The 23,747-nt window shown below is 48.8% G+C and overlaps 1 protein-coding gene and 1 long non-coding RNA gene across 2 annotated transcripts in view; both read left to right on the top strand.

The window, feature by feature from the left end:
• The window catches only part of LOC138642333 (SCO-spondin-like), a 410,056-nt gene that overhangs the window by 163,617 nt on the left and 222,692 nt on the right, over window positions 1-23,747 (top strand). The window contains exons 43-47 of the mRNA XM_069730432.1: window positions 64-205; window positions 1,015-1,170; window positions 1,413-1,575; window positions 1,654-1,756; window positions 11,279-11,420. Coding sequence (XP_069586533.1) covers window positions 64-205; window positions 1,015-1,170; window positions 1,413-1,575; window positions 1,654-1,756; window positions 11,279-11,420 — 706 coding nt within the window. The remainder of the gene's footprint in view (window positions 1-63; window positions 206-1,014; window positions 1,171-1,412; window positions 1,576-1,653; window positions 1,757-11,278; window positions 11,421-23,747) is intronic.
• On the top strand, window positions 4,321-7,424 carry LOC138641589 (uncharacterized). Its single transcript, XR_011313915.1, has 3 exons — window positions 4,321-4,349; window positions 6,465-6,585; window positions 7,305-7,424. It is a non-coding gene; the product is annotated as an uncharacterized lncRNA (long non-coding RNA).

Here is a 23,747-nt window from a genome sequence, read left to right as displayed (position 1 = left end):
ATGGACATCTGTGTTCCTCCAGCTCCATTTGCTGTCAGCAACTTGTTTTCTCTACATTTGTAGATTTTCCAGGGTAACTTCGATGGCTCCACACCTGTTGCCATAAGCTTTGAGGCGGTGATCAGTGCTCAGTATATCCGGATCCTTCCGCAGGATTATCATGGCAAAATATTCATGCGCCTGGAGCTGCTGGGCTGCGGAGAAGGTAAAAAGTGATAAGGGCAGAGCCCTGAACCAATGTGGAAGGCATGAGGGGGGTCACATCATATGTGAGCCGCTAAAAAAATTACAGCACCTCCAGAGAAGACACAATCCATACTGAAATCAATAAGATGTTTAGTTATTGAAGGGGTCATATCAGGTCCTCCAGATGAGATAGATAACTCCATAGAAATAGATTCCTCCATAGAGCAAGACACTCACGTCCTCTGGAGAGGGAGAGATGCTCATTGGGTCCTCCAGAGAGAGAAAGGGAAAAGCTCGGGTCTTCCAGAGGGGAGAGACACTCGGGTCCTCCAGAGGGGGAGAGACACTCGGGTCCTCCAGAGGGGAGAGACACTCGGGTCCTCCAGAGGGGAGAGACACCCAGGTCCCCCAGAGACAGACTCAGTTCCTCCAGAGAGAAAAAGATGCTCGGGTCCACCAGAGAGACATGCTGATGTCCTGCATAGAGAGAGATGCTTTGGTGCTCAAGTGATGAGGACCCTCGAAGACTCCAGAGCAGGAGCGAGACCCTGGGGCCCTTCAGAGAGCGAGAGTGAGTGATGCTTGGGTCATCCAGGGAGGGATTCTGAGATTCTCCAGAGAGGGATGTGTCTGTGATTCCTCTGTAGCTAAACAATGAGGGATGTGATCAGGTAATAATCTGTTGGCAGCCCCCAACCCCTGCCCCATTAACGCAGAATTTCACGGGTCTCCATATACCTCCTTTCGCTGATTCCCTGAGGAGCGAATAATAGGACTCCCCCATTCTTCCTGTTATCACTATCGCTGACCCCCATTCTTCCCCTACAGTGCCGGTCAGACCCTCCGCACCTCCTCACATTGGGGACCAGTGTCGTGTGGGGGAGTTCCAGTGTCACAATGGTCACTGTGTCCCTGCTGGGACTCTCGGAGTCGTCTGTAATGGAATCAATGATTGTGGAGATCGGTCAGATGAGATCTATTGTGGTAATGTCGCAGTATCTGGGATATGTGGGGGGATGGGTCAGGAAGCGAAGTGCTATGGTTGATAGACAATAGAAAGACCCTTGTCCTCTTGATGATACCCATTCATGACAAGGGCACAGTAATGGGGGGGTACGTACTAATTAGCACAAGGATTAAATATGAAGGGGTGATAGCTGAAGATTATAATCATTCTCTCCCCCATTCTCGGAGGGCAGGCACCGCTCCGTCCCCTCTATCTCCAGCAAAGTGGGGCTGCCATCGTTCCCAGTTCTACTGCAGATCCTCCGGTCACTGCATTGAGGTGTCACAGCGATGTGATGGCCACCTGGACTGTGCTGATGGAGCCGATGAGGCGGGATGTGTGTTTGGGATCCATAGCACCGCCAGCCCCAACATCACATGGAGGTGAGAAGTGAACAGTCAAAGCAGGGTCGAGAATGCCGGGAAAAGAGGCTCCGCTTACCGCTCTTCATTGCTCCTCAGAGAGGAAGAGGAGAGCCACCCTGCTGTCAGTACACACGGAGCAGAGGGTCCACCGTGGGCCGGGATCCCCACCCCACCACCTGGTACACCCGTCACACTACAGGTGAGTGACGACTTCACACAGTCCCAGTGCCCTCAGTGCCAAGCACGTTCTAGTCCAGTGCTCCCAGTTCTAACCACGGCTCTAGTCCAGTGCTCCCAGTTCTAACTACGGCTCTAGTCCCAGTGCCCTTAGTGCTAAGCACAGTGCTAGTCCCAGTGACCCCAATGCTAAGCACAGTGCTAGACCCAATGACCCTAGTGCTAAGTACAGCTCTAGTCCAGTGCTCCCAGTGCTAAGAACAGCTCTAGTCCAGTGCTCCCAGTGCTAAGCACAACCCTAGTCCAGTGCTCCCAGTGCTAAGCATAACCCTAGTCCAGTGCTCCCAGTGCTAAGCAGAGCGCTAGTCCACTGCTCCCAGTGCTAAGCATAACCCTAGTCCAGTGCTCCCAGTGCTAAGCAGAACCCTAGTCCAGTGCTCCCAGTGCTAAGCATAACCCTAGTCCAGTGCTCCCAGTGCTAAGAAGAGCGCTAGTCCAGTGCTCCCAGTGCTAAGCATAACCCTAGTCCAGTGCTCCCAGTGCTAAGCATAACACTAGTCCAGTGCTCCCAATGCTAAGCATAACACTAGTCCAGTGCTCCCAGTGCTAAGCATAACCCTAGTCCAGTGCTCCCAGTGCTAAGAACAGCTCTAGTCCAGTGCTCACAGTGCTAAGCATAACCCTAGTCCAGTGCTCCCAGTGCTAACCATAACCCTAGTCCAGTGCTCCCAGTGCTAAGCATAACCCTAGTCCAGTGCTCCCAGTGCTAAGCATAACCCTAGTCCAGTGCTCCCAGTGCTAAGCATAGCCCTAGTCCAGTGCTCCCAGTGCAAAGCATAGCCCTAGTACAGTGCTCCCAGTGCTAAGCATAACCCTAGTACAGTGCTCCCAGTGCTAAGCATAGCCCTAGTCCAGTGCTCCCAGTGCTAAGCATAGCCCTAGTCCAGTGCTCCCAGTGCTAAGCATAACCCTAGTCCAGTGCTCCCAGTGCTAAGCATAACCCTAGTCCAGTGCTCCCAGTGCTAAGCATAACCCTAGTACAGTGCTCCAAGTGCTAAGCATAACCCTAGTCCAGTGTTCCCATTGCTAAGCATAACCCTAGTACAGTGCTCACAGTGCTAAGCATAGCCCTAGTCCAGTGTTCCCAGTGCTAAGCATAGCCCTAGTCCAGTGCTCCCAGTGCTAAGCACAACCCTATTCCAGTGCTCCCAGTGCTAAGCATAACCCTAGTGCAGTGCTCCCAGTGCTAAGCATAACCCTAGTCCAGTGCTCCCAGTGCTAAGCATAACCCTAGTCCAGTGCTCCCAGTGCTAAGCATAACCCTAGTCCAGTGCTCCCAGTGCTAAGCATAACCCTAGTCCAGGGCTCCCAGTGCTAAGCATAGCCCTAGTCCAGTGCTCCCAGTGCTAAGCATAGCCCTAGTCCAGTGCTCCCAGCGCTAAGCATAACCCTAGTCCAGTGCTCCCAGCGCTAAGCATAACCCTAGTCCAGTGCTCCCAGCGCTAAGCATAACCCTAGTCCAGTGCTCCCAGCGCTAAGCATAACCCTAGTCCAGTGCTCCCAGCGCTAAGCATAACCCTAGTCCAGTGCTCCCAGCGCTAAGCATAACCCTAGTCCAGTGCTCCCAGCGCTAAGCATAACCCTAGTCCAGTGCTCCCAGTGCTAAGCATAACCCTAGTCCAGTGCTCCCAGTGCTAAGCATAGCCCTAGTCCAGTGCTCCCAGTGCTAAGCATAACCCTAGTCCAGTGCTCCCAGTGCTAAGCATAACCCTAGTCCAGTGCTCCCAGCGCTAAGCATAACCCTAGTCCAGTGCTCCCAGCGCTAAGCATAACCCTAGTCCAGTGCTCCCAGCGCTAAGCATAACCCTAGTCCAGTGCTCCCAGCGCTAAGCATAACCCTAGTCCAGTGCTCCCAGTGCTAAGCATAACCCTAGTCCAGTGCTCCCAGTGCTAAGCATAGCCCTAGTCCAGTGCTCCCAGTGCTAAGCATAACCCTAGTCCAGTGCTCCCAGTGCTAAGCATAACCCTAGTCCAGTGTTCCCAGTGCTAAGCATAACCCTAGTGCAGTGCTCCCAGTGCTAAGCATAACCCTAGTGCAGTGCTCCAAGTGCTAAGCATAACCCTAGTCCAGTGCTCCCAGTGCTAAGCATAACCCTAGTCCAGTGCTCCCAGTGCTAAGCATAACCCTAGTCCAGTGCTCCCAGTGCTAAGCATAACCCTAGTCCAGTGTTAATAAAGCAAGTCTTGGTGGCGCGTCAGAGACTCGGGTCCTCCAGATTTCTCTTCTCATGTAAACAGGTGAATGTCTTCTTGTATGAAGCGTTTTGCAAGAAGCTCATCTTCCAGGACAGAGAAATATCCGTGGCAGTAGGACTATCCTACATCATCTGGGACTATAGAGCCATACCATGTCCCCACACTAATGAAGCCCACCACACAGAGTGGCGCTGATCTAGAAACTCCTGATACTTCTGTAGTTGACCCGTCATCATTACCGGCCATCTTCCACGAGAAACCAATAAAGTCCTAGATACCAGTATCAGTCCTGTGTTTTCTATCATAGGGACAATCAGGACCGGATGAGTCCAGGACACCAGAGATCTCCTCCCCACCTGGTAAATATGTATAGACCATGTAGTGACCCACATGAGGTGGATTAAGAGGGTAAGGAACATTGAAAGTCTGGTTCAGCGGTGGCAGAAGAGACCGCAATGGGCGATACTGAGGGATAGTGAATCTGTGCGATCAGTGGGATGGACATGTGAGGACCGGTCCTGGTGACGGAATGGTGGGGGTGAAACAGGCGACCATTATTGAGGTGAGATCAGGATCTGTGGGACGAGGTGAGAAACCGGACTGTAAGTCATCCACTGTGGAAGGCAGGAAAGACAGATGGGAAGATGTGTGGAGAGTGGAGGGGTTGTGAGATGACATGAAGGGGTGTCTGTGAGCCGTGGGATCCAGACTCCGGTTAGGAGGACATGAAGGGGTGTCTGTGAGCCGTGAGGTCCATACTCCGGTTAGGGAGGACATGAGGGGTTGTCTGTGAGCCGTGAGGTCCATACTCCGGTTAGGGAGGACATGAGGGGTTGTCTGTGAGCCGTGGGGTCCAGACTCGGGTTAGGGAGGACATGAAGGGGTGTCTGTGAGCCGTGGGGTCCAGACTCGGGTTAGGGAGGACATGGAGGGGTGTCTGTGAGCCGTGGGGTCCAGACTCGGGTTAGGGAGGACATGAAGGGGTGTCTGTGAGCCGTGGGGTCCAGACTCCGGTTAGGGAGGACATGAGGGGTTGTCTGTGAGCCGTGGGGTCCAGACTCGGGTTAGGGAGGACATGAAGGGGTGTCTGTGAGCCGTGGGGTCCAGACTCCGGTTAGGAGGACATGAAGGGGTGTCTGTGAGCCGTGAGGTCCATACTCCGGTTAGGGAGGACATGAGGGGTTGTCTGTGAGCCGTGGGGTCCAGACTCGGGTTAGGGAGGACATGAAGGGGTGTCTGTGAGCCGTGGGGTCCAGACTCGGGTTAGGGAGGACATGAAGGGGTGTCTGTGAGCCGTGGGGTCCAGACTCCGGTTAGGGAGGACATGAGGGGTTGTCTGTGAGCCGTGGGGTCCAGACTCGGGTTAGGGAGGACATGAAGGGGTGTCTGTGAGCCGTGGGATCCAGACTCGGGTTAGGAGAACATGAAGGGGTGTCTGTGGGCCATGGGGTCCAGACTTCGGTTAGGAGGACATGAAGGGGTGTCTGTGAGCCGTGGGGTCCAGTCTCGGGTTAGGGAGGACATGAAGGGGTGTCTGTGAGCCGTGGGGTCCAGACTCAGGTTAGGGAGGACATGAAGGGGTGTCTGTGGGCCGTGGGGTCTAGATTTGGGTTAGGGAGGACATGAAGGGGTGTCTGTGAGCCGTGGGGTCCAGACTCCGGTTAGGGGGACATGAAGGGCTGTCTGTGAGCCGTGGGGTCCAGACTCGGGTTAGGAAGACATGAAGGGGTGTCTGTGAGCCGTGGGGTCCAGACTCCGGTTAGGGGGACATGAAGGGGTGTCTGTGAGCCGTGGGGTCCAGACTCGGGTTAGGGAGGACATGAAGGGGTGTCTGTGGGCCGTGGGGTCTAGATTTGGGTTAGGGAGGACATGAAGGGGTGTCTGTGAGCCGTGGGGTCCAGACTCCAGTTAAGGCTGTTCTCATGCAGCTATCACAGACATGGAGTCTGTCGGTCCGAGCCTTCATTTATGGAGATTTATAAGTCCCTTTTCTTTTTTTTTGTCTTGTATTCAATGTTATTGTCTGTTTTAGGTCGTGAAATCTGGATAAAGTAAAAAATGGGCTTTTTCTGGCTTCATCTGTTTTGTGACTTTCTGATGCAAAAAGTTGCATATTTTGTAAAATTTGCAAAAAATAGCTGACTACTGAAGGACTGCAGAACATGTGCGACATTTTTTGTGTTTTTTTTTTTCAAAAATAGGCACAAATGCATTAATGGGTTGGTACTGTGGGTTTCCTCTGGTTTCTTCCCATACTCCATGTGATATCATCCCCAGTGATAGGATTAGACTGTGAGCTCCTGTGACCAGACATAGCTTTGAGTGATGATGATCATCTAAGTTCTGCATCATCCATCTCCAGAGAGGGTTTGGTCTTATGTGTGACTGTCCTTGTGGGTTGGGGTGAAGATCCATTGTGTGAAGCCTGGAGGCGAGGGCTGTGTTCTCCATGTATAAGCCTTTGGTCTTCTCAGGTCCATGTGATGGTCCTCTGGGCTTGGAAGATGGCCGGGTACACTACAAGCAGATGAGTGCATCCTCGCACAAGGAGAATAACCCACCAGATGCCGGACGCCTGAACATTGTGCCAAACATGTAGGTGCCTTGTTATATTCATATTACCAGGATGGAGGAGAGCGGGGGCATTACCCAGGAGTAAATGTAGAGGGTGTGGAGTAGAGGGGTGGAGGAGACCTGGAGGCATAATCTGGGCACAGAGATTGTGGACAATTGGTGGGTGATAGAGAGCGATAGGTCTAGTCTGGATGTGGGGACATGTACACAATGAGTGGATAGAGAACTGGAGGGCATTCTAGGTGTGGGGACATGTAGACGATGGGTGGATGGAGGACATTATCACAGTCGAGACATGTAGACGATGGGTGGATGGAGGACTGGGGGCATTAGCAGAGTAGAGGGACATGTAGACGGGTGAAGGGTGGATTGGAAGAATGATTGGACATATCCACAATCAATGAGTGGATGGAGGACTGGGAGGCATTGTCTTAGTGGAGGGGACATGTCCACAATGAGTGGATGGAGGACCGAGGGCATTCTAGGTGTGGGAACATGTAGACGATGGGTGGATGGAGGTTAAGGGGCTACATCTGTGTGCAGGGACATGTAGATGATGGGTGGATGGAGGCCCCAGGGCTTCCTCTGTGTGCACGGACATGTAGACTATGAGTGGATGGAGGTCCGGGGGCATTTGGGTGCGTGGACATGTAAACAAAAGGTGGATGGAGACCCGGGGGACATTATCTGGGTTTAGGCTTGTGGGGGGTGCACACTTTACCTTTCTGCCTCTTTCTCAGCCTGAGCATTGTCCCTGGGTGGAGCCCTCTGGATTCAGACAGACATCCCTTCCTCCAAGTTGACTTCTTGCAACCGACCTTCATCTCCGCTGTTGTCTCTCAGGGGGGCCGGCAGTCGGGGGGTTACGTCACCAAATATCGCCTGATGTACAGCAATGATGGGATTGTGTTCCACAACTACACGGGCGGAGGGGGCGACTCCGGGCAGGAGCCTCTGGTAAGGCGACCTCTGTTGGTAAGGTGACACCTGTTTGCTCCATCTCCTTAGGGCAAAGAAAAGGTGATTGTAACAAATCAAATTCATTACAAATGTCACCAAAAGTTTGCATTTTTCAAAATGTGGGAAGCGAATCACCAGAGACCACTGATTCAGGAGAAGATCCCAGGGGTGTAAAGGCCGCGCTGATCTTCTGGCCTCCCCAGCATTATTGGGGGCTTGTTCACCATTTCTCAGGGAAATCTCATCTTGTTCTGTCTCGACTTCTCTTTAAACTTCTGTCGTTGTCTCTTGTCGCCGGTCTCATGTTGTTGTCTATCGCTTCTTGTCTTCATCCTGCCTCTTCCTTCTTTCTCCTTTTGTCTTCTGTCTACTTTTGTGTCCATTGTTTCTTTGTCATTAGCCTCCTCTTCTCTTTGGCTTTCTCCTGTCTCCATCCTCTTCTGTTCTTCAGCTTCCTCTTATTGTCGGCCTCATCTAGTCTTCAACATCATGTTGTCTCCAGCCTCCTTTTATCTTCAGTGTGTCTTTATCTCCAGCCTCCTCTTGTTTTCAGTGTGTGTCTATATCTCCAGCCTCCTCTTGTTTTCAGTGTGTGTCTATATCTCCAGCCTCCTCTTGTCTTCAGTGTGTCTATATCTCCAGCCTCCTCTTATCTTCAGTGTGTGTCTATATCTCCAGCCTCCTCTTGTCTTCAGTGTGTCTTTATCTCCAGCCTCCTCTTGTCTTCAGTGTGTCTTTATCTCCAGCCTCCTCTTGTCTTCAGTGTGTCTTTATCTCCAGCCTCCTCTTGTCTTCAGTGTGTCTATATCTCCAGCCTCCTCTTGTCTTCAGTGTGTCTATATCTCCAGCCTCTTCTTGTCTTCAGTGTGGGTCTATATCTCCAGCCTCCTCTTGTCTTCAGTGTGTCTTTATCTCCAGCCTCCTCCTGTCTTCAGTGTGTATCTTTATCTCCAGCCTCCTCTTGGCTTCAGTGTGTCTTTATCTCCAGCCTCCTCTTGTCTTCAGTGTGTCTTTATCTCCAGCCTCTTCTTGTCTTCAGTGTGGGTCTATATCTCCAGCCTCCTCTTGGCTTCAGTGTGTCTTTATCTCCAGCCTCCTCTTGTCTTCAGTGTGTCTATATCTCCAGCCTCTTCTTGTCTTCAGTGTGGGTCTATATCTCCAGCCTCCTCTTGTCTTCAGTGTGTCTTTATCTCCAGCCTCCTCCTGTCTTCAGTGTGTATCTTTATCTCCAGCCTCCTCTTGGCTTCAGTGTGTCTTTATCTCCAGCCTCCTCTTGTCTTCAGTGTGTCTTTATCTCCAGCCTCCTCTTGTCTTCAGTGTGGGTCTATATCTCCAGCCTCTTCTTGTCTTCAGTGTGGGTCTATATCTCCAGCCTCCTCTTGTCTTCAGTGTTTCTATATCTCCAGCCTCCTCTTGTCTTCAGTGTGTCTTTATCTCCAGCCTCCTCTTGTCTGCAGTGTGTCTTTATCTCCAGCCTCTTCTTGTCTTCAGTGTGGGTCTATATCTCCAGCCTCCTCTTGTCTTCAGTGTGTCTATATCTCCAGCCTCCTCTTGTCTTCAGTGTTTCTATATCTCCAGCCTCTTCTTGTCTTCAGTGTGGGTCTATATCTCCAGCCTCCTCTTGTCTTCAGTGTGTCTTTATCTCCAGCCTCCTCCTGTCTTCAGTGTGTATCTTTATCTCCAGCCTCCTCTTGGCTTCAGTGTGTATCTTTATCTCCAGCCTCCTCTTGGCTTCAGTGTGTCTTTATCTCCAGCCTCCTCCTGTCTTCAGTGTGTATCTTTATCTCCAGCCTCCTCCTGTCTTCAGTGTGTATCTTTATCTCCAGCCTCCTCTTGGCTTCAGTGTGTCTTTATCTCCAGCCTCCTCTTGGCTTCAGTGTGTCTTTATCTCCAGCCTCCTCTTGTCTTCAGTGTGTCTTTATCTCCAGCCTCCTCTTGTCTTCAGTGTGTATCTTTATCTCCAGCCTCCTCTTGGCTTCAGTGTGTCTTTATCTCCAGCCTCCTCTTGTCTTCAGTGTGTCTTTATCTCCAGCCTTCTCTTGTCTTCAGTGTGTATCTTTATCTCCAGCCTCCTCTTGGCTTCAGTGTGTCTTTATCTCCAGCCTCCTCTTGTCTTCAGTGTGTATCTTTATCTCCAGCCTCCTCTTGGCTTCAGTGTGTCTTTATCTCCAGCCTCTTCTTGTCTTCAGTGTGGGTCTATATCTCCAGCCTCCTCCTGTCTTCAGTGTGTATCTTTATCTCCAGCCTCCTCTTGGCTTCAGTGTGTCTTTATCTCCAGCCTCCTCTTGTCTTCAGTGTGTCTTTATCTCCAGCCTCCTCTTGTCTTCAGTGTGTCTTTATCTCCAGCCTCCTCTTGTCTTCAGTGTGGGTCTATATCTCCAGCCTCCTCTTGTCTTCAGTGTGTGTCTATATCTCCAGCCTCCTCTTGTCTTCAGTGTTTCTATATCTCCAGCCTCCTCTTGTCTTCAGTGTGTCTATCTCTCCAGCCTCCTAGTCTTCAGTGTGTCTATATCTCCAGCCTCCTCTTGTCTTCAGTGGGTCTATATCTCCAGCCTCCTCTTGTCTTCAGTGTTTCTATATCTCCAGCCTCCTCTTGTCTTCAGTGTGTCTTTATCTCCAGCCTCCTCTTGTCTGCAGTGTGTCTTTATCTCCAGCCTCCTCTTGTCTTCAGTGTGTCTATATCTCCAGCCTCCTCTTGTCTTCAGTGTTTCTATATCTCCAGCCTCCTCTTGTCTTCAGTGTTTCTATATCTCCAGCCTCCTCTTGTCTTCAGTGTTTCTATATCTCCAGCCTCCTCTTGTCTTCAGTGTTTCTATATCTCCAGCCTCCTCTTGTCTTCAGTGTTTCTATATCTCCAGCCTCCTCTTTTCTTCAGTGTGTCTATATCTCCAGCCTCCTCTTGTCTTCAGTGTGTCTATATCTCCAGCCTCCTCTTGTCTTCAGTGTTTCTATATCTCCAGCCTCCTCTTGTCTTCAGTGTTTCTATATCTCCAGCCTCCTCTTGTCTTCAGTGTGTCTTTATCTCCAGCCTCCTCTTGTCTTCAGTGTGGGTCTATATCTCCAGCCTCCTCTTGTCTTCAGTGTGTGTCTATATCTCCAGCCTCCTCTTGTCTTCAGTGTGTCTTTATCTCCAGCCTCCTCTTGTCTTCAGTGTTTCTATATCTCCAGCCTCCTCTTGTCTTCAGTGTGTCTATATCTCCAGCCTCCTCTTGTCTTCAGTGTGTGTCTATATCTCCAGCCTCCTCTTGTCTTCAGTGTGTCTATATCTCCAGCCTCTTCTTGTCTTCAGTGTGGGTCTATATCTCCAGCCTCCTCTTGTCTTCAGTGTGTCTATATCTCCAGCCTCCTCTTGTCTTCAGTGTTTCTATATCTCCAGCCTCCTCTTGTCTTCAGTGTTTCTATATCTCCAGCCTCCTCTTGTCTTCAGTGTTTCTATATCTCCAGCCTCCTCTTGTCTTCAGTGTGTCTATATCTCCAGCCTCCTCTTGTCTTCAGTGTGTCTATATCTCCAGCCTCCTCTTGTCTTCAGTGTTTCTATATCTCCAGCCTCCTCTTGTCTTCAGTGTTTCTATATCTCCAGCCTCCTCTTGTCTTCAGTGTGTCTTTATCTCCAGCCTCCTCTTGTCTTCAGTGTGTCTATCTCTCCAGCCTCCTCTTGTCTTCAGTGTGTCTATCTCTCCAGCCTCCTCTTGTCTTCAGTGTGTGTCTTTATCTCCAGCCTCCTCTTGAGTGTTTATTCTTTTTCTTATTCTAGATCTTTGCTGGTAACACTGACAGTAACACGGCGGTGAGACAGGGGTTGAGTAGTGTCTTACTGACACGTTTCCTTCGCCTTCTTCCTGTGGAGTATCACTCAGCCATCTATCTGCGGAGTGAGATCATCGGATGCCCATACGGTGAGTCTGGAAAAGCTCACTACCCTACTAGAGACAGTGTCTGTCCTCAGAGGTGAGGCCGACTGACACCAGAGCAGGCTGTATGTCCTCAGAAGAGAGGCCGGCTTACTCTGGAGCAGACTGCCTGTCCTCAGAATAGAGGCTGGCTTAGTCTGGAGCAGACTGTGTGTCCTCAGGGGTGAGGCCATCTGACACCAGAGCAGGCTGTATGTCCTCTGAGGTGAGGCCGGCTTACCCTCGAGCAGACTGTGTGTCCTCAGGGGTGAGGCCATCTGACACCAGAGCAGACTGTGCGTCCTCAGAAGAGAGGCTGGCTTACTCTGGAGCAGACTGTGTGTCCTCAGGGGTGAGGCCATCTGACACCAGAGCAGACTGTATGTCTTCAGAAGAGAGGCTGGCTTAGTCTGGAGCAGACTGTCTGTCCTCAGAGTTGAGGCTGGCTTAGTCTGGAGCAGAGTGTGTGTCCTCAGAGGTGAGGCCATCTGACACCAGAGCAGACTGTGTGTCCTCAGAGTTGAGGCCGGCTTACTCTGGAGCAGGCTGTCTGTCCTCAGCGGTGAGGCCATCTGACACCAGAGCAGACTGTGCGTCCTCAGAGGTGAGGCCATCTGACACCAGAGCAGGCTGTCTGTCCTCAGAGGTGAGGCCATCTGACACCAGAGCAGACTGTGCGTCCTCAGAGTTGAGGCCGGCTTACTCTGGAGCAGGCTGTCTGTCCTCAGAGGTGAGGCCATCTGACACCAGAGCAAACTGTGCGTCCTCAGAGGTGAGGCCATCTGACACCAGAGCAGGCTGTCTGTCCTCAGAGGTGAGGCCATCTGACACCAGAGCAAACTGTGCGTCCTCAGAGGTGAGGCCATCTGACACCAGAGCAGACTGTGTGTCCTCAGAGTTGAGGCCATCTGACACCAGAGCAGGCTGTATGTCCTTTGCGGTGAGGCCGACTGACTCTGGAACACACTGTTTGTCCTCTGAGGTGAGGCTATCTGACACCAGAGCAGGCTGTATGTCCTTTGCGGTGAGGCCGACTGACTCTGGAACACACTGTTTGTCCTCTGAGGTGAGGCTATCTGACACCAGAGCAGGCTGTATGTCCTTTGCGGTGACGCCGACTGACTCTGGAACACACTGTTTGTCCTCAGAGGTGAGGCCATCTGACACCAGAGCAGGCTGTATGTCCTTTGCGGTGAGGCCGACTGACTCTGGAACACACTGTTTGTCCTCAGAGGTGAGGCCATCTGACACCAGAGCAGACTGTGTGTCCTCAGAGTTGAGGCCGACTGACTCTGGAACACACTGTTTGTCCTCAGAGGTGAGGCCATCTGACACCAGAGCAGGCTGTATGTCCTCAGAGTTGAGGCCGGCTTACTCTGGAGCAGGCTGTCTGTCCTCAGAAGAGAGGCCATCTGACACCAGAGCAGGCTGTGTGTCCTCAGAGGTGAGGCCATCTGACACCAGAGCAGACTGTGCGTCCTCAGAAGAGAGGCCATCTGACACCAGAGCAGGCTGTGCGTCCTCAGAAGAGAGGCCATCTGACACCAGAGCAGGCTGTATGTCCTTTGCGGTGAGGCCGACTGACTCTGGAACACACTGTTTGTCCTCAGAGGTGAGGCCATCTGACACCAGAGCAGACTGTGTGTCCTCAGAGTTGAGGCCGGCTTACTCTGGAGCAGGCTGTCTGTCCTCAGAGGTGAGGCCATCTGACACCAGAGCAGACTGTGTGTCCTCAGAGTTGAGGCTGGCTTACTCTGGAGCAGGCTGTCTGTCCTCAGAGGTGAGGCCATCTGACACCAGAGCAGGCTGTATGTCCTTTGCGGTGAGGCCGACTGACTCTGGAACACACTGTTTGTCCTCTGAGGTGAGGCTATCTGACACCAGAGCAGGCTGTATGTCTTCTGAGGTGAGGCCGACTGACTCTGGAACATACTGTTTGTCCTTTGAGGTGAAGGGGAAGTTTTGGCCTGCACCCTGTCACGTAGCGAGGTGCTGGTGTAACCGTCCAGATGACCCTTAGTCCATATAGATAAAATTCACCGCACAGTCTAATGTTTAGGTGATGCCAGAAAATCATATTTATTGTAGTCAGTGAAAACCGGAAACAATAGGCAAGATGCAGGAAAAAATGACAGAGCGACTGTACTCAATTGTAGACGTTTCGACCTGTCCTAGGCCTTATTCAATATGTCGCTGTAAGGAAGAAAGATACAGGAGTGACGTGTTCATACACAACATAAATAGGAATAATAAAAGATAAAATGATCATGATGCTGAATGACAACTACAATCACAAGGTGCGAGACATATTCCAATCCCTGATTTTAAATGTTAGAACATATGAGGTAAAATCTGAGGTGTCCCCAGTGGGGTGGGGGAGGTTAGTAGAGAGGGTCTACAATATAGAATCAGCCTGTCCAGGGAAGAAGGTAATGGTCGCCGATCTGTAGCTTTACTTGTATGACACTGGGGAGAAAGGTAACTGTAATGGGACGGTGCCCAGGGTGCAGAATAGTGAGTACAAAGGTGCAGAGAGAGTCGAGTCGGAGGCAAATGGGCCGGGATTATCTTGTAGTGCTGTGGTGGTTGTCATGAAGGCCACCACAGGCCAAGAGCGGACTGGTTGGGACTTCATAATGTCATCACCCTCTGGCAGAGCCCCCAGGACCCCCGGTCACCAGGACCCCAGGCACAGTCGCCTATATCCCTGCTGGAGAGACGGCACCACCCACCTGCTGGCCCGGGGACTTCCAGTGTGGCAGCGGTGAGTGCGTGAAGGCCCCAAGGTCCCTGTGTGATGGGAATGCTGACTGCCGGGACTTCTCCGATGAGGAAGGATGTGGTAAGACGACACCCGGACACATCTTCTCCCAGCGCCTCCATTCACTTCTATAAGGGATGCAGCCATAGTCAACACATTGCAGACCTGCTACTGATGCACCAAAAGGAGCGGCCCCACAGCGGCCCCCCTGGACGTGCGTATGGTGACAGCGGGATGGGTGCTGATACTTTCTTGTCTGTCGTTTCATTCAGGTGCAATTCCCCCGGGGCTGGACACAGTGACTCCCGGTAAGTTCCCTCATATTGTGGTGTGATCGGAATCTGTGTGGAAAATCAGTCCATGTCAGCATTGGGAGCCCCCAACATGTGACCGCTGCCTCAAAACCGAGGAGGGCGTCACCCCGCGGAGGCTGAAATCTGCCCCTCCACAGAGGCTGAAATCTGCCCCCTCCACGGAGGCTGAAATCTGCCCCCTCCATAGAGGCTGAAATCTGCCCCCTCCACGAAGGCTGAAATCTGCCCCCTCCACTGAGGCTGAAATCCAAATAATTTTCAAAATTACAGCAAAGAGAACTGTCAGCATAAGAGCAGCCTCCTATACGGAAAACTGCGACCAGACGTAGTGATAACACTATACAATATGTAATAATACCGCCATAGAATGACCAGATGTAGTGATAACACTATACAATATGTAATACCGCCATACAATGACCAGACGTAGTGATAACACTATACAATATGTAATACCGCCATACAATGACCAGACACAGTGTTAACACTATACAATATGTAATAATAACGCCATCCAATGACCAGACACAGTGTTAACACTATACAATATGTAATAATACCGCCATACAATGACCAGACGTAGTGATAACACTATACAATATGTAATAATACCGCCATACAATAACCAGACAGAGCTATAGTGATAGCACTATACAATATGTAATAATACCGCCATACAATCACCAGACATAGTGATAACACTATACAATATGTAATAATACCGCCATACAGTGACCAGACAGAGCTATAGTGATAGCACTATATAATATGTAATAATACCGCCATACAATGACCAGACATAGTGATAACACTATACAATATGTAATAATACCGCCATACAATGACCAGACGTAGTGATAACACTATACAATATGTAATAATACCGCCATACAGTGACCAGACAGAGCTATAGTGATAGCAGTATACATTGTATTTTATATTTGACACAATCTGTATAGAGACTTGCGCTTGGGTGTGAGGAAGCAGAAGACGCAGGTTGTTCAGTAGTTCTTGTGTTACTTCATACAAGTCAGGGTGAACACAGCTGCGGGCGGGAATAAACCTGAAGTCCAGCGAGTCGCAGCAGTAGCTTCCAGTCGCTGTCTCTACGTCCTTTACCAATGTTGATGGTGACCTGAGGGATTCCGGAGTCCACACGAGTCCAAGGGTCTGAAGCAGAAGGTGGTTGGGATAATAAGTCCAAGACTTCCAGGAGCCGGAGACAGGGAAGCTGCAGACGTGATTCTGAAGCACTGATTAAAGGGAACCTGTCGCCCCCAAAATGGAAGATCAGCTTCGGCCCCCGGATCAGGGGCTTATCTCCGGCATTCTGTAATGCATTCTGTAATGCTGTAGACAAGCCCCCGATGTCACCTGAAAGATAAGAAAAAGAGGTTACATTATACTCACCCAGGGGCGGTCCGCTGCGGTCCGGTCCTTGGTCTCCGATCTTCATATGATGACGTCCTCTTCTTATCTTCCGGCTCCGGTGGACTGATCCGTCCTGTTGAGGGCAGAGCAAAGTACTGCAGTGCGCAGGGAAAGGTCAGAGAGGCCTCAACAGGACGGATCAGTCCACCGGAGTCATCGTAAGAAGATGGAGGCCCCGGACCGGACACCCATCGGACCGGACCGCCCCTGGGTGAGGATAATGTCACCTGTTTTTCTCACCTTTCAGGATACATCGGGGGCAGAATGCTGGAGATAAGTCCCTGATGCCGGGGGCAGCAGCTCACCTTCGATTTTGGGGGTGACAGGTTCCCAGCTGAGGCTGTTTAAAAGCGCAAGTGGCCTGCACCGAGGAAGACTAGTAGAGACTGTGGACACAACGCACAGGAACAGCAAGGCAAGCAGCTTCTCAGTGGGGTAGGAAACTCTCCGCAGCCATGTACAACCTGTGAGCAGTGATGGGCGAGGGTGCTCCTTGCTCGGTGGTCTCCGAGTATTTGTGTTCGGAGATTCAGTTTCCATGGCAGCAGCTGAATGATTTACAGCTCCGAACACAAATACTCGGAGACCACCCGAGCAAGGAGCACCCTCACCCATCACTGGTCCCCACATCTTACGGCATTAGCTGTTCGCAGACCGGCGTTACTGCAGAAACCGACTGGGACCCTCAGCAGTAACGCTTCAACATTAGAAAAGAAGGGGGGACGGTTATACCCAAGTTTATTATATGTAAGGGGTATTGTAAGTGCTTATTGAATACTCTGACTCTAAGCGTACTGTGTTATACTGTGACCGGCTATAGGGGTGTAGGATTGCTACCTTCCAATAGATGGCGCTAGAGTTCTAGTTCTCGTCCACTCTGAAGACACAACTTGCATAATCCCGCTGTAGCGTCACCTCCTGCTCTGGCGCCCAATACTACTACCCCTAAAATAGAAAATTACAGGGTATCGCGATAGCTCTCTCCTGGCACGGACCTCCTGGTGTGGCCCAGTGGCTATAACTACTACTGCCCCTTTGATTTGGGTCCTTCCTTTTTAGCTATGCACAAACTGGGAATACTCCACGTAAAATGTCCAACATCTATAATAAAAAAAAAGGTACAACCCAAAAAACAGACATTCTCCAGATCACTATCTATCAAAACCTTACGAGGACTGTCCAAGCCTCATGAGCCCTGTGAAATCAAGAGCCCCCCATAGAAAACCACCTCCTTCCAAGTCCAAGAGCAACACTGCTAAAGGGAGGTCACAAAAGACGAGTCTCACCGCCAAATCCAATACTAAAAAACCTCCGCAACTAGAACCAAACAAACGGGAAAACCATATCCACATGGTTGGATCTAACATTCGCAGAGGATGTGGACCTAGCAAAGTCCGCCAAAAGAAGCAACCCTGCTCATGATAGGGAGGATCCGACGCCCAAGAAGATCGGAGTCAACCACCGGACGAATCTTCCTCTAACAGCACGCCAATGAAAACACCAGCAAGAGAGATTGCCCCCACTAGAAAATCCCTCCAATAAATACTGAAATTAATCCACAGCCGGCAAAACAAATCAATGAAGACTTCAAATCATTTCTATGCGAGACAATAATGCTGTGTGCACACGATGCAGATTTAGTGCAGATTAAGGCTGGAGTCACACTAGCGAGTTTTACGGACGTATGAGCGCATAAAATACGTCCGTAAAACGCGCATTACACACGGCCCAATTATTCTCAATGCCTCAGCTCCTATCAGCCATATTTTACTGATCAGTATTATACGGCTTTCTACGGCCGTAGAAAATCGCAGCATGCTGTGTTTGTCACCGTATTGCGCAAAAAAATCGCCAATGAAAGTCTATGGGGGCCAGAAAAATACGGATTACACACGGACCAGCAGTGTGACTTGCGAGAAATACGCAGCGGTGTTAGAGAGAAAAGCCGGTAATTCAGTGCGTTGTACAGTAAAATCACACTGACAGCTTACAGTAGAATAGGTAGAATAAATGTGTACACATAGAATAGGTATATATATATATATATGTCAGTGAGACACCTACTGTATATATATTAATATTTCATCCAGCGCGAGATAGCAGAAAGCTGGTAATTCAATTGCCGGCTTTTGCTTTCTCCTTCCTAAACCCGACATGATATGAGACATGGTTACATACAGTAAACCATCTCATATCCCCCTTTTTTTTTGCATATTCCACACTACTAATGTTAGTAGTGTGTCTGTGCAAAATTTGGCCGTTCTAGCTCTTAAAATAAAGGGTTAAATGGCAGGAAAAATTGGCGTGGGCTCCCGCTCAATTTTCTCCACCAGAGTAGTAAAGCCAGTGACTGAGGGCAGATATTAATAGCCTGGAGAGGGTCCACGGTTATTGCCCCCCCCCCTGGCTAAAAACACCTGCCCCCAGCCACCCCAGAAAAGGCACATCTGGAAGATGCGCCTATTCTGGCACTTGGCCACTCTCTTCCCATTCCCGTGTAGCGGTGGGATATGGGGTAATGAAGGGTTAATGTCACCTTGCTATTGTAGGGTGGCATTAAGCCAGATTAATAATGGAGAGGCGTCAATTCTGACACCTATCTACTATTAATCCAATTGTCTGAAAGGGTTAATAAAAACACAAACACATTATTAAAAAGTCTTTTAATGAAATAAAGACACAGGTTATTTTATTATCCTGGTAATCCACCTGAAGACCCTCGCTCTGTGACAAAGAAAAAATAATAAACCAACAATATCCATAGCTTCCAAGGATCTGTCACGTCCCATGATGTAAATCCATCTGAAGGGGTTAATTTTTATTACAGCCAGGAGCTCTCCTATAATGCAGCTGTGCTCCTGCCTGTAAAACCCCAGCGAATGAATGGAAACTAGGTCAATGACCTGTAGTTACCTTCATTCGCTAACACTGCAGCTAGGCACGGGAGCGCCGCTACCTCCTTCCTCCATTAAGATCCAAAGTTGTCCCTACATTGCGCAGATACGCCTGGGCATTACGTAAATATAGCATCACTGGGATCCCTATCCCTATTCTCCCTATACGCACTAAACTCTCCAAACAAGCGAGTATGATGAAGGCTCTGGTGGAGCCGAAACGTCTCTTATCGCTTTTTTGAAATATTCTGTTATGCTCCCTGAACACATTTAATAAATTTGTTAAAAATTTGGCATTATATTCCCTTTGAGAGTGCGGTGAAATTTATATTTGGCTTCATTCGCGGTGAGGCGCCCTCTGCTGGATGTCGTTCGAGCGTTGGAAAAAATCAGAAAAGTTCCCAGGCTCGAGTTCATATGAGGACAACCAGCAGAAGGCGCCTGACCGCAAATGAAGGTAACTACAGGTCATTGACCTAGTTTGCATTCATTCGCTGGCTCTAGTCAGAGGTAAACTAATCCAATTATCTTCTAGACACAAACAGATGAAAAGAGAAAAGATGGATAACTTACAAACAAAAATCAAAAGTAAAGAAGATCTTCAAAATAGCCTTCCCTCCCCTTTACCCGAAATCCATAAAGAGATCTTAAAACTTAGATCGCAACTGAAAAATTTTATTTTCTCGGACTACGATAATATGATCAAATCATCCAAACTCAAAGTTTACTCCTCGATTAATAAGCCCACAAAATTTATGATGACAAAACTGAAACAGGACAGAATAAAAAAGAGAATCGACAAAATCAAAACCCCAGCCGGTGAACTCAAATTTCACCCTAAAGATTTAGCCGACACATTTGCAGAGTATTATAGAGATCTCTACAACCTGGGAAATGACCCGCCAACATCCTTTCCGAGACAAACCGATATAGAATCCTTGTGGAATGGACTAAATCTAAATGAATCGGAACTAGACTTTCTTAACTCACCTTTTACCATGGAAGAAATAAGAGAAAATCCAAAAATCAAAACTGCAAAAATCCCCCGGCCCAGACGGCTTCAACAATGAATTTTATAAAACATTTTCATATTTGCTAGCCCCACAACTGGTGCATGTCTTCAATCAGGCATCACCCTCGGGCTCTTTCCCTAAGGAAATGCTTGAGGCAACTATAGTATTAATACCAAAAGGAGAGATAGACAGTGTCAAAAATGACAGACCCATTTTTCCGATTAACTGCGATGTCATACTCTAAAATCCTGGCGGATAGACTAAAGAACATACTCCCAAATCTCATCAATAACGATCAAATCGGTTTTGTAGAGGGTCGCCAAGCCTCTGACGGAATTAGGAGACTGATTAATATTATGAAACTGATTAACTCTTCCAATACGCCATCAGTCTTCCTAACCTTTTATGCCGAAAAGGCTTAACTGGGACTACGTAACAATTACACAAAATAAATTTGGATTTAATGATAAAATTATATCATCTATATTCGCCTTATACTCCAATCCCAGTGCCAAAATCATCTGTCAAACGCATTCCACATCGCTAATGGGACTGGACGAGGATACCCGCTATCGCCTCTACTCTTCGCTTTAGCAATGGAGCCCCTGGCAGAAAAAATCTCAAACCGCTCCTCTATCTCTGGCTTTAGGATTCCGTCTCGTCATTTTAAGATTAGCCTATTTGTGGACGACTTGTTCTTAACACTATCTGACCCCGCAAATTCAGGTGAAGCTTTGCTACAAGCTTTAGAATGATATCATGATGTACAATAACAATATGTATTGTGGTACCGTGTTAGACAGAAAAATCGAGGTGAATATTTTTCTGCCCAATGATGACAGAAGTATTCTAGGAGTGATACCTTTATTTCTGGTTAGCCAGTAAATGTATCACTCCTAGAATACTTCTGTCATCACTGGGCAGAAAAATATTCACACAGAATTATATCAACAAGAGAAAAATAGGAGTAATGTGTCCGATTGTATAAAAAGGTATAAATTTATTAATCCATTCAAATTATATTAAACATTACAGACTAGGATCAGGTAGTGATGGCTACCAGTGTCCTTAGACTCCAACAATATACTATGATACAAATAAAGTGCTTAGCGCATAGACAAATACAGTGGGGGAATGTGTGTTTGGGGCAATGTATTCCAAAGATCAATATATATGCGCGCAAAATCAATGGAGCCTATACCCTCCTCATATTAGCATTGCTTATCCATAGTATAAGGGAGTCCGGACACGTGCCCTGCCGACACCGACATGCATTTCGCCTTTTTCAAGATGTCGTCACCTGCTAATGTGAGGGTTATTTGTATCGTAGTATATTGTTGGAGTCTAAGGACACTGGTAGCCATTACTACCTGATCCTAGTCTGTAATGTTTAATATAATTTGTATGGATTAATAAATGTATATGTGGCGCCCCAGAGTCCTGGTCGTCACAGTGGTATTGCTTTCCTCTCGGGGAGAGCGATGCTACGTTTGGAGGCAAGGAAGGATAACTGCATCCAGGTATCACAAACATGCAACACATTCACACTCCAGGCCACCAGGGGGAGCTTTTGATCCTATTTACTAGGTGACTCCCCATATATATATATATATAACTGGTAGTCTGTAGGGAAAGTTAGAAAGTTCCAGACATCTGTCGGAGGAGGACAGAGGGTCCACGGAGCTGTGCATGCCCTAAGAGCTGCAGCTCCCAGAAAGAGACATTTTGAAAGCAGAATTGTATTGCAGCAAGCATGAAGGAAAGCAAAGCACAGTAGAGGATACCAGAAGGGGGCCAGCCCCGAACAGGCTGCCTCCTTCTGAGGCGCAGAACACTGGTAGCCGGAACACTGAGGTAGTAAGGACCTCTATGCCTTACTTCAGAGACCGGCAGGACAGCTAATTGCATGTTAGCTGTCCGCACCTACACCCAGGAGGCACGGTGGCACCCCTCAGAGGCCGGGGCGTGCTAGAGTCCCTATAAACAGCCTCAAGCCACCAATCATACAGATCTTGTCCTATCTGACTACGGGGGACAGAGCGAGAGACACCACATCTGTGAGGACCTTATGTGAAGCCATAGGCAGTAAGGGACTACACCACTGCAGCGCAAGGGAAGGCTATTGAATTCCACCTGGACAAGGGGACTCTGGACTTGCCTCCAAACCGGCCGGACTCTGCCTGCCCTGTAATCTGGTGCTCTGGACTGCGGATGCTGAAGTCTTCAGTAAAGGTAAAGAGACTGCAACCTTGTGTCCTCGTTCTTCTCTGCGCCTCTCACCATCCACCATCTACATATTGGGAAGCCCTGGGGACACACTTCACCTGTGGGTAGTTATACCATCTAGCTGCCATAACATCACCCCAGCGGACCCCTTAAAGCAGCGTGGGTTACGAACATAAACTTTATCCCTTTAAAGACCTTTGCTTTTTATACGGACGTCCCAGGGCCACGCATGGACCGGGTCAGCCACCCTGACATCCCCCCTTTGAGCCGGCCGGACCCGGTACCGAGTAACCCCTTGCCCTTTTTATACAATCGGACATATTACTCCCATTTTTCTCCTGTTGATATGTATGTATGTATGTGGGGGTGTCCACTAGGAGTATTTTGAAGACAACCACTTGGGGGTTAGTCTCTGCAGCTCCTCTATACTGATGTGGCCCTTTATGGTTTTGTTTTACTTAAGTTTTTGAATCATTTTAAAAAATATCATATTTCAAAATTAATTATCAGAAATCAAGGGGAATATGTTTTAATTTAAGCGACCAAACCATAAACGATTCGAAAACCTCCACAAATTTCATCTGGGAAGAAAAAGAAGCCACGTATCTAGGAATAATCACAACGAACGATCTCCAATGTCTAGCAAATCTAAATCAGATTACTGAAACCATTTCCAAAGACCTCGGGTGGTTGAGGAATCGAGATACTTCCTGGCAGGGATCGGTGTTGGGGGTGAAAACCTTCACTCTGCTGAACACTTTGTATATATTTAGATCTTTACCATTAATTATTCCTTCTCATTTTCTTACCAAAATTCAGACCGTTATCAACTCTTATATTTGGGACGGACAGGGGGCGAGGGCGGCTACAGATGTTTTATACAAAAAAAGAGCAATGGCGGATTAGGATTGCCAATCATTACATCATGCTGATCAGACAAAGCTTCTACTGGTTTGAGACAAACCCTTCCCCAGCCGGGATTCAATTAGAAACCAATCAAAATAAGCTCTGCCCTGTGCAAGATATCGAATACAATCAGCCGCACCCTCCGAGTCCAAACACCCAGTATGTAAAGCTATAATCCACGCATGGAAACTTCTGGCACAACCCGAGAGCGGGTACAATAGAGCAGACAACATCCAAAACCTCCCTATTCAGTTATTGGCCTCAATCCACAAATTCAACATCCCGGATAATTGGATTAAAAAGAATAAAAAACTTCCACAACGGGACTAAGTTTACACCAAGAAATCAGGAATGAATACAACCTAGCGTCCTCAGATTTCATGGTTTATTTCATTTTAAAGGAGAACATTAGGAAACGTATTTATAACAAATCCTCACAAAAAGAAATAGTCACTGGTCTCCTGAGCAATACAGGCCACCAATCACTGGAGCACACAAAATGTATAAACCCGGCATCTTCTCCAAAAACGTATACGTGTCACGATGGGCGTCAGCTGAACAATCCACTGCAGGCTGAACAATGGGAACGGGCCATTGGCTACACATACGCTTCCAATATATTATTTTTATTTATATAGCACCGTTAATTCCATGGTGCTGTACATGAGAAGGGGTTACATACAGGGTTATAGATATCGTTTACAGTAAACAAATTTACAATGACAGACTGGTAAAGAGGGGAGAGGACCCTGTCCTTGCGGACTTACATTCTATGGGATAGTGGGGAA

This window comes from Ranitomeya imitator, chromosome 6 (genome assembly GCF_032444005.1).
Source record: "Ranitomeya imitator isolate aRanImi1 chromosome 6, aRanImi1.pri, whole genome shotgun sequence".
Taxonomy (NCBI): Eukaryota; Metazoa; Chordata; class Amphibia; order Anura; family Dendrobatidae; genus Ranitomeya; species Ranitomeya imitator.
This window is presented reverse-complemented; position numbering and strand designations above follow the sequence as displayed.